Source organism: Cydia amplana, chromosome Z, assembly GCF_948474715.1.
Source record: "Cydia amplana chromosome Z, ilCydAmpl1.1, whole genome shotgun sequence".
Classification (NCBI taxonomy): Eukaryota; Metazoa; Arthropoda; class Insecta; order Lepidoptera; family Tortricidae; genus Cydia; species Cydia amplana.
The window spans coordinates 3,687,667-3,704,525 of NC_086096.1; the positions used below are offsets into that span (position 1 = coordinate 3,687,667).

At 42.2% G+C, this 16,859-nt stretch overlaps 1 protein-coding gene across 1 annotated transcript in view; it reads left to right on the forward strand.

Moving 5' to 3' along the window:
• Nucleotides 1–16,859, forward strand: part of LOC134660945 (pyruvate dehydrogenase phosphatase regulatory subunit, mitochondrial) — a 30,859-nt gene that overhangs the window by 12,670 nt on the left and 1,330 nt on the right. The window contains exons 9-16 of the mRNA XM_063516832.1: nt 1,114–1,263; nt 4,955–5,118; nt 6,016–6,164; nt 8,550–8,757; nt 11,905–11,994; nt 12,079–12,258; nt 14,772–15,236; nt 16,171–16,277. Of these exons, the coding sequence (XP_063372902.1) occupies nt 1,114–1,263; nt 4,955–5,118; nt 6,016–6,164; nt 8,550–8,757; nt 11,905–11,994; nt 12,079–12,258; nt 14,772–15,236; nt 16,171–16,277 (1,513 nt within the window). The remainder of the gene's footprint in view (nt 1–1,113; nt 1,264–4,954; nt 5,119–6,015; nt 6,165–8,549; nt 8,758–11,904; nt 11,995–12,078; nt 12,259–14,771; nt 15,237–16,170; nt 16,278–16,859) is intronic.

Sequence of the window (16,859 nt, forward strand, 5' to 3'; positions counted from 1 at the left end):
GTCTACACAACAACAAGTGCTTCCTGAGGGACCGGATCAAAGAGGTGCCTGGTCAGTTCATACTTGTATTCTTGTCTACACGCTACGGCGTAGCCGATACCACCGTAGAGCAACTGACGGACGGCTACACGCGCTACGACATGCTCTAGCTCGACGTGAACCGGTTCCTGGGTCTACACAACAACAAGTGCTTCCTGAGGGACCGGATCAAAGAGGTGCCTGGTCAGTTCATACTTGTATTCTTGTCTACACGCTACGGCGTAGCCGATACCACCGTAGAGCAACTGACGGACGGCTACACGCGCTACGACATGCACGAGTTGGACATCAACCGGTTCCTGGGTCTACACAACAACAAGCGCTTCCTGAGGGACCGGATCAAAGAGGTGCCTGGTCAGTTCATACTTATATACTTGTCTACACGCTACGGCGTAGCCGATACCACCGTAGAGCAACTGACGGACGGCTACACGCGCTACGACATGCACGAGTTGGACATCAACCGGTTCCTGGGTCTACACAACAACAAGCGCTTCCTGAGGGACCGGATCAAAGAGGTGCCTGGTCAGTTCATACTTATATACTTGTCTACACGCTACGGCGTAGCCGATGACACCGTAGAACAACTGACGGACTTTTACCTACTTGTGATTTTATGGGTAACATTCCATTTCTGACCGCAGCTGCACTACTGGTACTGAACGCGTCGCTGTTACTGTCAATTTCCATAGTAAAATGAACAGTAGTGCAGCTGCGGTTGGAAATGGACTGTCACCTTATTTCTGATACTTTATTTATTATCTTAGCAGTGGAAACCGGAAGGAAGTTACAGAAATCGAGAATAAGGGCTGAATTGGACGGCGTGCGATTTTAGTTACATTGCGGACCACTGAGGTTACCACAATTCAGCCGACCGATCAAATGACGCAATGTAGTGAAACTCGCATGCGAGTTCGCGCACCGTCTAAATGAGCCCTAAGAATCGCGATTAAGAGCTATAATAGGGCTAATGAAATTGAGCTTTAAGTTAGTTAAATAGCTAGTGCCTAGCTAATTTGTCAAGTCAGAGTTTCCAATTTAGCAATACAATTAAAACAGCTGTGTTTTTTACAGGGGTCCACTACGGCCTGCCGTATCCGTTCCACGAGTTTCAAACCGGTCGTAATCTGCGCATGTCCCCGATATACCCCACACTGCGCGACAACGGGGCCGTGTTCGGCCAGGTCATGGGGTACGAGCGGCCCACGTGGTTCGAGCCCGTCGGTGAGTGGCAACCATATTACACCCACAAGCCTTTAACCCTTAAATGCATAGTGATGCATTTATACACACAACATAAACATCAAATGTTATGCATTATTAAACAAATTCTATTTGTTCTTGTATATTATTTCAATAGTAAAACTAATAAATTTTCCGAATTATTACATAAATTTACGCAGTATTTTAATTTATAAAAGTTACATTTGTTTATAGACGAAATGTCGGAAAACTTGGAAAAACCTGGAAGTTGATGATTTTTAGTATGTGATTTTGGGCAGATTTTTCGGGGTTTGTAATTATTTTATATTTACAAATTTTATCATAGGAACATCACAAATAGTGTACCTTTCTGTTGGCAGTTAAGATTTTTCCTATACCCCTTACTAATAGCTATATATTTCCAAAAATATGATTTAGACTATGCAACTTTTAACACTGATTTCCCAGTGAAAATCGATGATATATTTTTTTTTACTATTTTTCCTAGAAACGGCAAACAATTATGTGATATATATATTAATTTCGGGCAAAACGAAAAAATCATGTATTTAAGGGTTAAGAGCCATCAATCATCATGTATGAGGCAATGGGGCTGTGTTAGGCTAAGTCATGGGCACAGACAACACATCCTCCATACTGAGCATAGTAGCACTACCCCCTCTGCCACAAATATACGGTAGTTTTACTCCATCTTCGAGGCAAAGTGTCTTTGTGTGACGTCCGTGTCTTTGAACGGACCAATCACGGCACGGGACTCGCTCACCTCGTCCCCCGCACCCCAGTATTTTTGGCAGCATCGGTTTCATGAAATAATTGCTCTACTACTAATTGGTGACAACCAGTGAGTGTTTTAACCACAGACAAGACATCCTCCAGACTGAGCATAGTGGCGCTACCCCCTCTGCCACAAATATACGGTAGTTTTACTCCATCTTCGAGGCAAAGTGTCTTTGTGTGACGTCCGTGTCTTTGAACGGACCAATCACGGCACGGGACTCGCTCACCTCGTCCCCCGCACCCCAGTATTTTTGGCAGCATCGGTTTCATGAAATAATTGCTCTAAACTCCGTCTAGAGGATTCTTAGTCTATGGTCATGGGTCATGGGTTACGGGCGGCCCACGTGGTTTGAACCGTATAACTCCCAAAAGCATTAAGAGCCAACAGGAGGGGTCATTTCTCCATACAAACGTACTCGACTTTTTCCTCCGCGGTTTTAGAAGCTAGAGCAATGATTTTTTCAACACAGATTAATATTGTCAATATCTGTGTCGGACCGTTTTGCTTTTTTTGATATTTTTCTTTTTTAAGGCGCTAAACATGGCCAAAATGGCCTAATTGACTATGCCGCAATGAGAGGCGTGGTATTCAATACTAATATCAATTAGCCATAAAAGCAAAACGGTCCGACAATAGTAGTTTATGCAACAGTGATATAATAAGGGTTCTTAAAATTCAAGGGTCGAAGTTACAAAACGAGACGTAGTCGAGTTTTGTAAAAAAAGACCCGAGAATTTTAAGAACCAATTATGAGCTGTTGCATACAATACTTTTTCTATGACAGCTGCAGCAAAAAAAAAAAAAATAAAAAAAAAAAAAAAAAAAAAAAGAGTTATTATTAAAAAAAAAGAGTTATTATTAAAAAAAAGAGTTATTATTTAAAAAAAATTGAGTTATTATTTAAAAAAAAAAAGAGTTATTATTGTAAATGAAAACATACCTCTTTCAATCAAGATGATCGGAACTTGTATCTTTAAAAAAAATAAAGCAGTTGTATTATACTCATAAGATGACTGCTAGCAGTCATCTTATGAGCCTATAGACAAAGCATTCAAATGACATTGCTTTAGATATCACTGTCAGTCATTTAATTGACACATTTAAGTGCTGGAGTAGAAAAAGATAATTTCATTACCATTTAGATCTCAAAATTTCGTCACATTTGGTTAAGTTTTGGGGGAGGAAACAGTCGAGTACGAAACCTCGTTTTTAGGGTTCCGTAGCCAAATGGCAAAAAACGGAACCCTTATAGATTCGTCATGTCTGTCTGTCTGTCCGTCTGTCTGTCCGTCCGTATGTCACAGCCACTTTTCTCCGAAACTATAAGAACTATACTGTTGAAACTTGGTAAGTAGATGTATTCTGTGAACCGCATTAAGATTTTCACACAAAAATAGAAAAAAACAATAAATTTTTGGGGTTCCCCATACTTCGAACTGAAACTCAAAATTTTTTTTTCATCAAACCCATACGTGTGGCGTATCTATGGATAGGTCTTCAAAAATGATATTGAGGTTTCTAATATCATTTTTTTCTAAACTGAATAGTTTGCGCGAGAGACACTTCCAAAGTGGTAAAATGTGTGTCCCCCCCCCTGTAACTTCTAAAATAAGAGAATGATAAAACTAAAAAAAATATATGATGTACATTACCATGTAAACTTCCACCGAAAATTGGTTTGAACGAGATCTAGCAAGTAGTTTTTTTTAATACGTCATAAATCGCCTAAATACGGAACCCTTCATGGGCGAGTCCGACTCGCACTTGGCCGCTTTTTGAGATTTTTATGCAGGGTTTTTCGCCTTGTCCTTATCGCACTAGTTTTAGGATTCCTCATCTCAGCAATCTCAACTCCCGTATCCTCTTAAGAGTCATCAATCATCATGTATGAGGCAATGGGGCTGTGTTAAAGTCATGGGTCATGGGTTACGGGCGGCCCACGTGGTTTGAACCGTATAACTCCCACAAGCATTAAGAGTCAGCATCTACGGGACAATGGGTCTGTGTTTGGTTAAGTGCCAGTTGCACCGTCCGTATTTGACAGACTGATCAACGTCACCCGGCGCGCCGCGGCGGTTTACTATGAAACTCTCCATACAATAAAATTTACCTAACTCTTTAAGTCATGGGCTGCGAGCGGTCCTCGTGGTTAACCCTTAAATGCATTATGATGTAGATCTACATCGTATATTTTGACCCCCGTGGCTCAATATGCATATATTATTTTTTAATTACTATGATTTTTTCCTTTATTTCTCCCACAATCTATACAACATTACCCATCTATTTCAATTTATTAGGAAATTGTACAAATCATGCATTTAAGGGTTAAAGCTCGTCATTGCCATATCTTCCGTCGCTTTCGCGACATCTTTTGTCCCCTCCTAATTTCCTGGGTTTACGATCTTAAACCTAATATTTAGACATATACTGGAAGACCTGAAACTGAAAAGGCGGTGAAGAAACAGCGCGCACGGCGTGTCCGATCTCGCGATACTTGGCCGTGCCTTTGTGCTAAATTCGTGACATCGGACGCTCGGTGCAGCCTACACTCTACCGAAGCGACGGCGATCCGAAGAATTATAGGGTATTTGACTACTAGTCAAATCAGTTTCTTTTTTCGAACTGTCAAAACGATTTTGCTACTATGGAAATTATATGAAACACTAGCATGTGACGTCACAGTCAAATGACCTACTCTTTATAGTTTTATACGAGTTTTAAGAATGAAATTGTCTAAAAATAACTGTTGTCTATGTATATTTATTAATCTTCTGGTGCTCAAACATAGAGAGAATCATACTATTGTCTTACACTAGTACTAGCACCCAAAAGAAAAGGATGAGTATAGTTTTTTTGTTCTTATTTACTGACAAATTTGGTTTGACCAACTATACATATTAAATTCCGCAGAAAAATCACCCGACGACACGGTAAAACCTCGCCCTTTCAAGATCGCCTACACGATGACGTTCGGCAAACCGCACTGGTTCGACACCGTGCAGCGCGAGTACTGGGCCTGCAGGGAGGCTGTGGGCCTCGCGGATTACTCCTCCTTCACGAAGATAGACCTGCAGGTAACGTGACACACACACTATGACAAACCGCACTGGTTCGACACCGTGCAGCGCGAGTACTGGGCCTGCAGGGAGGCTGTGGGCCTCGCGGATTACTCCTCCTTCACGAAGATAGACCTGCAGGTAACGTGACACACACACTATGACAAACCGCACTGGTTCGACACCGTGCAGCGCGAGTACTGGGCCTGCAGGGAGGCTGTGGGCCTCGCGGATTACTCCTCCTTCACGAAGATAGACCTGCAGGTAACGTGACACACACACTATGACAAACCGCACTGGTTCGACACCGTGCAGCGCGAGTACTGGGCCTGCAGGGAGGCTGTGGGCCTCGCGGATTACTCCTCCTTCACGAAGATAGACCTGCAGGTAATGTGCAATATACACACACGATGACGTTCGGCAATCCGCACCGGTTAACCAACTGTAAAATTGACCGAAAGCATCCATATTTCTCACTGACCAACTCACATTTTTTGAATTCACCTTTACAAGCTATACAGGAGCTTATTTCAAGCCTTAACTGTAGCAGGAAAACTGCCAATCATTTAAAGATTTCCTTTGTATATACATAGGGTAATTCGCCAGTAACTGGTCAGTTGGCCACCCTAAACTAAAAATGAATTCTATTCCCCTATAAACATAATTATATAAGGTGGCTAGTTATTGAAAGCTGGCCAGTTATTGAAACCTTATACTAAAATGAATTCTGTTCATAGGTGAATAGAATTCATTTTTAGTTTAAGGCGGCCAGTTACTGGCCGGTGGCCAGGTACTGGCGAATTACCCTACTTAACTATATTCACGTCTTGAAATGTGACTTAGTTTAAAAAAATACCTTTAAAAAATTTGACGCTCATGTGCATCATCGACATTAAGTTACGATTACTTCGACAGTCGAAAGGGCGCGAGGTGGTGGACCTGCTCCAATACCTGTGCTCCAATGACGTGGACGTGCCCGTCGGCTCCATCATACACACGGGCATGCAGAACGAGAGGGGCGGCTACGAGAACGACTGCAGCTTAGCCAGGATATCCGACAACCAGTGAGTGTTTTAACATTAACACTTACGATTACTTCGACAGTCGAAAGGGCGCGAGGTCGTGGACCTGCTCCAATACCTGTGCTCCAATGACGTGGACGTGCCCGTCGGCTCCATTATACACACGGGCATGCAGAACGAGAGGGGCGGCTACGAGAACGACTGCAGCTTAGCCAGGATATCCGACAACCAGTGAGTGTTTTAACATTAACACTTACGATTACTTCGACAGTCGAAAGGGCGCGAGGTCGTGGACCTGCTCCAATACCTGTGCTCCAATGACGTGGACGTGCCCGTCGGCTCCATCATACACACGGGCATGCAGAACGAGAGGGGCGGCTACGAGAACGACTGCAGCTTAGCCAGGATATCCGACAACCAGTGAGTGTTTTAACCACGGACAAGACATCCTCCAGACTGAGCATAGTGGCGCTACCCCCTCTGCCACAAATATACGGTAATTTTACTCTATTCTCGAGTCAAAGTGTCTTTGTGTGACGTCCGTGTCTTTGAACGGACCAATCACGGCACGGGACTCGCTCACCTCGTCCCCCGCACCCCAATATTTTTGGCAGCATCGGTTTCATGAAATAATTGCTCTAAACTCCGTCTAGAGGATTCCTAGTCTATGTTTTTAACGTTAACACCTGTGGTGTAACCACTATACTTCTATTAAATGCATGTATATAATAATAAATAATATCATAATATTTACTTATATACATAACTAGCATGTAATATTAATAGCGAATATTTATAACACTAAACATAAATAATAAAGATACACATACAGTAAATATAAATAAATAAATACAATATATATAAATATAAATACATAAATAAATATATAAAAACATTCACTTTCACTATAGTAATTCACATGCAATATATATAAATAAACATATTAAAATCAACATCAATACAAACAAATTATCCTATCTTTTGTGTCGAAACTCCGGACGCGGTGGACAGGCTGCCGTGACGTCACACCAGTAAACCGGCTCGACGAGGCGCGCTCCCGCGCCGGCCGCGCTGCCCGCCACGCCAGTCAGACTCACAACTTGACGGCGAATGCATGCCGCTCCGCGCTGCGCCCGCGCCCGCTTATCGCTTACGACTACGCATTTGCTTACATTATCTTTCCTTCGCTTGTGCTTGAGACTATGTACCGCTTTGCCACAATACAGCTGTGAAAGTGATTCGGTTGTTTTCTTTGGAGTCAGATCCCGTTACCACAACTACACACCCTTCAAGGGCACATTGGAAGAACATGTTTAGCCACTTTTTTCGGAAAATTAGATTTTAATCTCAAAATGTAGAATGAATGAACTATTAGTTATATTTTTGCTACCACTGTATACTATATGTAACACAATTTATTTTAGTTAAAAAAGTTCTGTGCCCTGTTTATCAAAAGCTTCTAACATGTAATACAAGTGGAAGTCCCTTTTTGACAGCTTTTGTTAGAAAGGGACTTCCACTTGTATTACAAGTTACAAGCTTTTGATAAACAGGGCACTGGTCACGGAATTACCATACATTTTGACATAGTTCCAAATTGTAAAACCGCGTTTACTCAAAATGTTACTAAAGTGACTAGACATATTCTTTCCGTGTACCCTTCACTTACAATTTCTCCAATAAAAATATTCGTTCCTTGCACGACTGTGGCGCCGCCCAAGTGGCAAATATTGCTTATTTGACAGTTGGCAGCGTTGGTTGGCAGCGGCCAAATAGTATGACGATATGTCGTCTCACGAAAGTTCACCAATTACGCACATAGCCATAGTTAATTTCATTTACTTGACATTTTAAACGGGCGTTTTTTTAAATAAATATTGAAAACCTGATTCTTTCAAATGTTTTTGGGCTCATTCTACTCAAAATCGACAGCATTCTCCAAACCATAGAGTAACTTATATTATACATATTGTGTCTTAAAGGTTTTTGATAAGTTTTCATACACAATAAGATGTGACATTGATACATCAAGGCGGTTTGAATATGCAAGAGTGATAGAGAGGTTAGATAACAAAATTTCGACTCTCTCGTTTGCGGTAGATCTTCAGATTGTGAGTAATTGTGGTAGTGGCGCCCCCTACGCAGAGTTTCGCGTAATGTAGGGTATTTGACTACTAGTTAAATCAGTTGTTTTTTTCGTACTGTCAAAACGATTTTGCTACTATGGAATTTTCATGAAACACTAGCATGTGACGTCACAATCACATAACCTACCCTATATAGTTTTATACGGGTTTGAAAATAGAAATTGTGTCTAAATATAACTGCTGTCTACGTTTCTGTAGTAATCTTCTGGTGCTTTATTTCATGCACGGTGTAAGATAATTTATTTTAAATATGTATACCCAATTCCCTATTAATTTTCAGCTACATGATGATCGCCCCGACCATCCAGCAAACCCGTTGCAAGGTGTGGATAAAGCGTCACCTGCCGCGCGACGGGTCTGTGACGCTGTCGGACGTGACGCCGATGTACACCGCCATCTGCGTGATGGGGCCCTTCACCAGGAACCTCATGTCAGAGCTCACCGACACGGATCTGTCGCCGACCAACTTCCCGTTCTTCACGTTTAAGGTGGGGTTTTGTGATGTCTGTAGTTCGTTTTCAGCTACATGATGATCGCCCCGACCATCCAGCAAACCCGTTGCAAGGTGTGGATAAAGCGTCACCTGCCGCGCGACGGGTCTGTGACGCTGTCGGACGTGACGCCGATGTACACCGCCATCTGCGTCATGGGGCCCTTCACCAGGAACCTCATGTCAGAGCTCACCGACACGGATCTGTCGCCGACCAACTTCCCGTTCTTCACGTTTAAGGTGGGGTTTTGTGATGTCTGTAGTTCGTTTTCAGCTACATGATGATCGCCCCGACCATCCAGCAAACCCGTTGCAAGGTGTGGATAAAGCGTCACCTGCCGCGCGACGGGTCTGTGACGCTGTCGGACGTGACGCCGATGTACACCGCCATCTGCGTCATGGGGCCCTTCACCAGGAACCTCATGTCAGAGCTCACCGACACGGATCTGTCGCCGACCAACTTCCCGTTCTTCACGTTTAAGGTGGGGTTTTGTGATGTCTGTAGTTCGTTTTCAGCTACATGATGATCGCCCCGACCATCCAGCAAACCCGTTGCAAGGTGTGGATAAAGCGTCACCTGCCGCGCGACGGGTCTGTGACGCTGTCGGACGTGACGCCGATGTACACCGCCATCTGCGTCATGGGGCCCTTCACCAGGAACCTCATGTCAGAGCTCACCGACACGGATCTGTCGCCGACCAACTTCCCGTTCTTCACGTTTAAGGTGGGGTTTTGTGATGTCTGTAGTTCGTTTTCAGCTACATGATGATCGCCCCGACCATCCAGCAAACCCGTTGCAAGGTGTGGATAAAGCGTCACTTGCCACGCGACGGGTCCGTGACGCTGTCGGACGTGACGCCGATGTACACCGCCATCTGCGTGATGGGGCCCTTCACCAGGAACCTCATGTCAGAGCTCACCGACACGGACCTGTCGCCGACCAACTTCCCGTTCTTCACGTTTAAGGTGGGGTTTTATGATGCCTATAGTTCGTTTTTTAGCATTAGAAATATTCGTATATTAAACAATCCTCACGTGTTTTTTTATAAAAAATATTGAATAACGAAATGAAACAATAGTATTTTATGCAACCGTTGTATAAGAGAGGTCAAAAAAGGCGAGTTGCGTGAGTAACAATTTGAGGCGAAGCCGAAAATTGTTAATAAAGACGCCACGAGTATTTTTTGATTCAGTTTAACAACGTTGCATACAATACTTTTTATACTACGATCAAACACTTTGAAATAAAATTGTAAATTTAACAAATATTTTCATTCAAGAAGTAGCAAAAATGGAGAGTACGCGCGGAAAAAGAATGAATAAAATTAAAAAAATATGTCTATGGTTCACTTGTTTGTCAGAGATGACAGTTAATATAAGATTGGCAAGAATGTATTTCAGTCAATATTTTTTAAGTGATCATTACACGAAGTATCGAAAAAGTGAAAAAAGATACTGCGTGTATTCACAAATGCGTTTTTGGGGAATAGACTAGACTTGTTTTGACAACTATAAGGTAGGGTTTTAATTTAAAGGTGTGTGCACGACCCTTTAAACTAGTTTAAACGATAAATAAAAGTACGGGAGTAGAAAAAAGTATTAAAATGCGTTATATCGTGTAGGTATATTGAATTTATACTACATCCACGAACGTTGTAAAGAATTCGAAATGTCAGGATGGAGTATAAATGTATTATAAGTATGTGATATAATTTGTTTTAATTGTTTTATTTTATGAGTAACTATTGCGGTAACCGAAGACAATATTATATTGAAATTGCTTTAAAAATTTGTTTGTATTACTTATGAAATCAAAATAATGTATATGATTTATAATTCTAATGTATTTGTTGTGATTTATTTTTCAGTGCTGATTTTTAATAAAAATACATGTCAAGATTGCTTATCTTTTTTATAATGCTGAAAAAACGAACTACATGCGATTCATGGTGTGAAATAATGTTTTTATAATAGAATCTCGATCTATAATCATATATACGTAATATACTCTTTGTTGACGAAGGTTCGTAAATGATGAATACGACACCAAATTATAGTTTAAACAGTGTATTGATCTGAGCGATTAAATTACAAAATGGTAAATCTAGAATATCGCGAGTACTGTTAGCGGTGATGGCGCGCGCTCTGGCCGAGAGCCCTGGAGGAATGCGGCGCGGGACAAGGGGACCCGGTCACAGAGTCCTCTAGTGGGGCGCGCTAACACAGACTATAAACAGGCATTTTCACTTAAAAGTGTACCAGTTACTTTTTTACGGAAATTTATTAACTTTTGGGTCATGGTTATTTATTCAAATTAAACAAATTGAAACTAACAATAAATAAATTACACCAAGAACTAAACTAAAACTAGCTACCTAGAAAGTAAAAGCCTACAAATAGAAAATTGGCCCCTTTGTACAGGATATTTGGTACATCGTAAAACAAGAGATAGTTTGAGTCATTCACTATTTTCTCATGCCTAAAATAAATTGCCCACGATTTTTTTCATTACTGCACACCTAACAATTTGAAATTCACGAAACACTGGCGTAGAACTGGAAAAAAACGTGCGCAATTTTTTTTCTACGCATAAGATGAGAAAATAACAAATTATCCAACCTATCTGCCATTTTGACAAACGATGTATCAAACACTCCATATGCATCCCAGAACAAAAATATGTACCTAAACAAATTACATGACAATAAAAAAAGTTTCATAGTCATCCAAATTTTCCTCACCCGACTTGGAATGAACCCAAAGGAAAATCGCAGACGATTAAAGTTTTTGAAATAACTAAAAACCTTGCAAATGCAACTACTCTGACATAAAAACCATAGATTTTTATACTAGGTACTCATTAACAATTAGAAAACAAAATATAATACCTAATAGAACATTTACGAAGTAAATAAGTCAAACTTTAGTTACGATAATTATTACCAATTCAACAACTTAAAAGAAAAAAAAATGTACTTACATATTTCCAAATTTCTATATTTTTATCTTTTTTTACATATTAGAATGTTTTAATACTTATGATGTATTTTTAATCTTTAGGTATTACACAATGTAAGCTTTTAGTTACCAATATACAATAATAATAGGATCATGTAGTACTAAACAAATAAACATTTGTTTCCAGGAGTTAGACGTGGGTCTAGCGAACGGCATCAGAGCCATGAATCTCACTCACACCGGCGAACTTGGCTACGTACTCTACATACCTAACGAGGTGAGGCAAACTTTACGAAACGACAGCCGTAGCGAATTTTATAAAGAAAAAGCTTGTAAAATATAACAACCACATCCTTTTCAGTTCGCGCTGCACGTGTACCAACGCATCATGGCGGCCGGGGCCAAGTACGGCATAAGCCACGTCGGCTACTACGCGTCGCGCGCGCTCCGCGTCGAGAAGTTCTTCGCGTTCTGGGGCCAAGACTTGGACACCACCACCACGCCTCTGGAGTGCGGGAGGACTTGGCGCGTCAAGTTCCAGGTGAATTTGAACAAAAAAAACCGGCCAAGTGCGAGTCGGACTCGCGCACGGAGGGTTCCGCACCATCAACAAAAAAACAAAAAAAATAAACATAATTTTTAAGAAAAAAAAAACCGACTTCTATGCGGCCAAAGATTATTGTAGATGGTGCGCTATGCAGAAAAGGAAGCATTTCGTTTTTGTAAGGCTCGCAGTTCTAACCTAACCTAACCCACTTTTGTTCGGTTCTGTGAGGATAGCAGTTCAAACCTAACCTAACCCACTTAACGGCGCATGCGGTGCGGTGTACGGGGGTTTGAGCGGGAGGGGTTTGGCCTCATCATACTTTATACCTACATTTTATGGTAGGTAATCATAGTGGTTTATTTAGTTTAGGTATCATAGTAGTTTTCCGGGTCAAGGTCCGGGTCTGTGTCCGAGTCCGGGTCTAGTCCAGGTCCGAGTCCGAATCCCAGTCCAGGTCCGGGTCCGGGTCCGAACCGGATCCGGGTACGAGTCCGGATCTGGATCCGAGTCCGGGTCCCAGTCCAAGTCAAAGTCGAAATTCGAAATCACCAAACATGTACTATGCGTAGTTGAAGAGTTCTGTTCTGATCATCATCAGCAGTTCCAGTTCATCAAATGCGACAGTTTTTAATGTTAATGCTTTATTTTATGATGAAAATACAGAAAATTCTATACGTGTGCCTTTAAGATTTGAGGAGTTCCCTCGATTTCTCATGGATCCCATGTTCAGAACTTCAGCTTGACATAAATATGGCTTAAAAACCTAACTTGCTTAACAAACATAACGAAAAGAAAAAATCGCCAAACGCGAGCTATGCGTCGTTAAAGAGTTTCGTTCTGGTCATCATCAGCAGTTACACTTCCTCAAATGTTACTTTTTAAATGTATATGCTTGATTTGTTGATTAAAACACAACAATCACTATATGTATGCCTTTAAGATTTGAGGAGTTCCCTCGATTCCTTATGGATCTCATCATCAGAACTCGAGCTTGACAGAAATGTGGCTTAAAAACTAAACTTGCTTAACAAACATAACGAAGAGGACAAATCGCCAAACGTGAACTATGGGTCGTTGAAGAGTTCTGTTCTGATCATCATCAGCAGTTCCACTTCATCAAATGCGACAGTTTTTAATAAAAATGCTTGATTTTCTGCTGAAAATACAAAAATCTCTATACGCACACCTTTAAGATTTGAGGAGTTCCCTCGATTCCTCATGGATCCCATCATCAGAACTCGAGCTTGACAAAAATGTGGCTTAAAAACTTAACTTGCTTAACAAACATAACGAAGAGGACAAATCGCCAAACGTGAACTATGCGTCGTTGAAGAGTTCTGTTCTGATCATCATCAGCAGTTCCACTTCATCAAATGTCACGTTTCTGAATGTATATGCTTGATTTGTTGATAAAAACACAAAAATCACTATATGTATGCCTTTAAGATTTGAGGAGTTCCCTCGATTCCTCATGGATCCCATCATCAGAACTGGGTTTTGACAAAAACGGGACCAATCTGTATGCATATACATACAATCAAAAAAAGAATTTTCAAAATCGGTCCAGTAATGACGGAGATATGGAGTAACAAACATAAAAAAAAATAAAAAAAATAAAAAAAAACATACAACCGAATTGATAACCTCCTTCTTTGAGATTTGGAAGTCGGTTAAAAAAAGCAAAAAAACGGTCACCCATCCAAGTACTGACCCCGCCCGACGTTGCTTAACTTTGGTCAAAAATCACGTTTGTTGTATGGGAGCCCCACTTAAATCTTTATTTTATTCTGTTTTTAGTATTTGTTGTTATAGCGGCAACAGAAATACATCATCTGTGAAAATTTCAACTGTCTAGCTATCACGGTTCGTGAGATACAGCCTGGTGACAGACGGACGGACGGACGGACGGACAGCGGAGTCTTAGTAATAGGGTCCCGTTTTTACCCTTTGGGTACGGAACCCTAAAAACGGGTCACTCACGTAGTATTAGGTCGAGGCGGAAGCACGGTGGTCAGCACCTGCGCTGCAAGGACGTGTTCAAACGGCATCTGAGCGCGTGCGCCATCGACCCTGAGCGTTGAGAGGAGCTTGCTGGAAGAAGGTCATCTTGGCGTTCTACCAATCTACCATCCATAACGGTGTCAAAATGTTTGAAGATAACCGCCTCACAATTTAAAAATAATAAAGAAAGGAATAAGCCACGGCTACTACGCTTAAGAAAAAATGTCAAGAAAGCTATACGAAATTCGCACAAGCAGATATATCTTATGCCACTATATAGTAATTGGCCACTCCTAACAAACCAGAGAGACATAAGCCAATTGAAACCTTATTGTTAAGAGCGGCCAATAACTATAGCTGTCACCCTACTACTATTAGCTGACCGCGCCAATTTTTCACGGGCAATGTTAACAGGGTTATGTAGTTCCGTGTTTTAACTAGTACATCAACTACTGCTATGTTAATATTTCTAGAACGATCCTTAAATTGTACATTTTTGAATACAGAAAGACATCCCGTTCATCGGTCGCGCGGCGCTCGAGCGCCAACGCTCCGAAGGCATCCGTCGGCAATACGTGCAGCTGTTGCTGACGGACCACGAGCACGAGCTGGACCCGTGGTGCTGGGGCGGCGAGCCCATCTACCGCGACGGCGTGCAGTGCGGCTCCACCACCACCACCAGCCACGGCTTCACCTTCAAGAAGCAGGTACAGCTGCTGCTGACGGACCACGAGCACGAGCTGGACCCGTGGTGCTGGGGCGGCGAGCCCATCTACCGCGACGGCGTGCAGTGCGGCTCCACCACCACCACCAGCCACGGCTTCACCTTCAAGAAGCAGGTACAGCTGCTGCTGACGGACCACGAGCACGAGCTGGACCCGTGGTGCTGGGGCGGCGAGCCCATCTACCGCGACGGCGTGCAGTGCGGCTCCACCACCACCACCAGCCACGGCTTCACCTTCAAGAAGCAGGTACAGCTGCTGCTGACGGACCACGAGCACGAGCTGGACCCGTGGTGCTGGGGCGGCGGTCCCTGATACAGCCTACCCTAATTTTTGAAGTGAAAACTTCTTTAGCGGCGCTGGGCACTTTTTGAGGTGGCGAAAAAATGATAAACTCGAGACAGCGTAAGGCGATCACGTGACCTTAAGGGGCGTAAGGTGACCGTAAGCCCCGTAAGGTGGCCACTCATAATTTAAATGGCATTTAAATCAATAAAAAAAAACTCAAATGTTATTTGACATTTATGTTGCGGACTCCTTTTCAAGACTCTTTACCTGTGTTCAAATAATTTGACGTTGTCATGGCAGTATGTAAATAAACATGTCAATGAAAAAGTGTGATCTTATTTGACAATGATAATAATATATAATAAATAAATAGAATACCTCCGCTAAACGTATGTATCGTGTTACCGGGCGTCGGTAACATAGTGAGGTGAGTTTTCACATCTATCGGCACTCCCGGAGTGCAACCGTTGTTGCTTGTTTAATTTACCCGAGTACTGGGGCCCGTTTCTCAAAAGCGTGTAACTTGTAATACAAGCGGATGTCACTTTTTGAGAGGTTTTGTTAGAAAGGGACGTCCACTTGTATTACAAGTTACAAGCTTTTGATAAACAGGGCACTGGTCGTAATTGTAAAGCTTTGGTTTCCTCCGAAAGCGGTGCCGTCATATAGCGGCCGTCTCGATACAAATACTACGACATCCATATTTAGCCGTATTATTTAGTATGGAGACGGCCGCTATATGACGGCACCGCTATCCTAGGAAAACCGATCTTAAGTGCAACTGAAACAAGCGGTCGCTCTTATGTGTGGTGACCCCGATTGTCTTATGTCCTCCGTAGTTGAGGTGTTCTGTGGTGTAAATAATTACGTGCCTAATCGACTGCTTTCCCTTCAGGTGTGTCTCGGCTTCGTCCAGAATCTGGACGAAAAAGGCGTCGCGCAACGCGTCACCAACGACTACGTGCTTAGCGGACATTACGAAGTGGACATAGCCGGGATCAGGTAACACGCTTTCATATTTAGTATTTAAGAAAAATCGAATAATGACGCACTACTCACTATACATATTTGACGACCGGTCTGGCCTAGTGGGTAGTGACCCTGCCTGTGAAGCCGCGGTCCTGGGTTCGAATCCCAGTAAGGGCATTTACTTGTGTGATGAGCACAGATATTTGTTCCTGAGTCATGGTTGTTTTCTATGTATTTAAGTATTTGTATATTATATATATCGTTGTCCGAGTACCCACAACACAAGCTTTCTTGAGCTTACCGTGGGGCTTAGTCAATTTGTGTAATAATGTCCTATAATATTTATTTATTATTTTTTTATTTATTATTGATGTTCGTAAGAAAAAACTTGCCACAGTTTAAACGTGTTGAGGTCACGGGCAAATTAATCAGATCCACGGGGAGACTCGGAACAGTGCCGCGACGCATGGCACTTTCATGCAAAAACCCGCGAGTAATCGGCCCGACATACTACGAGCGTCTACCCGCTGAATTACGAATGGAAACATCTGACGAAATATTTGAACGTCAACTGAGGGTCCTTTTATTGGATAATCCACTTTATTCAGTAAAGAT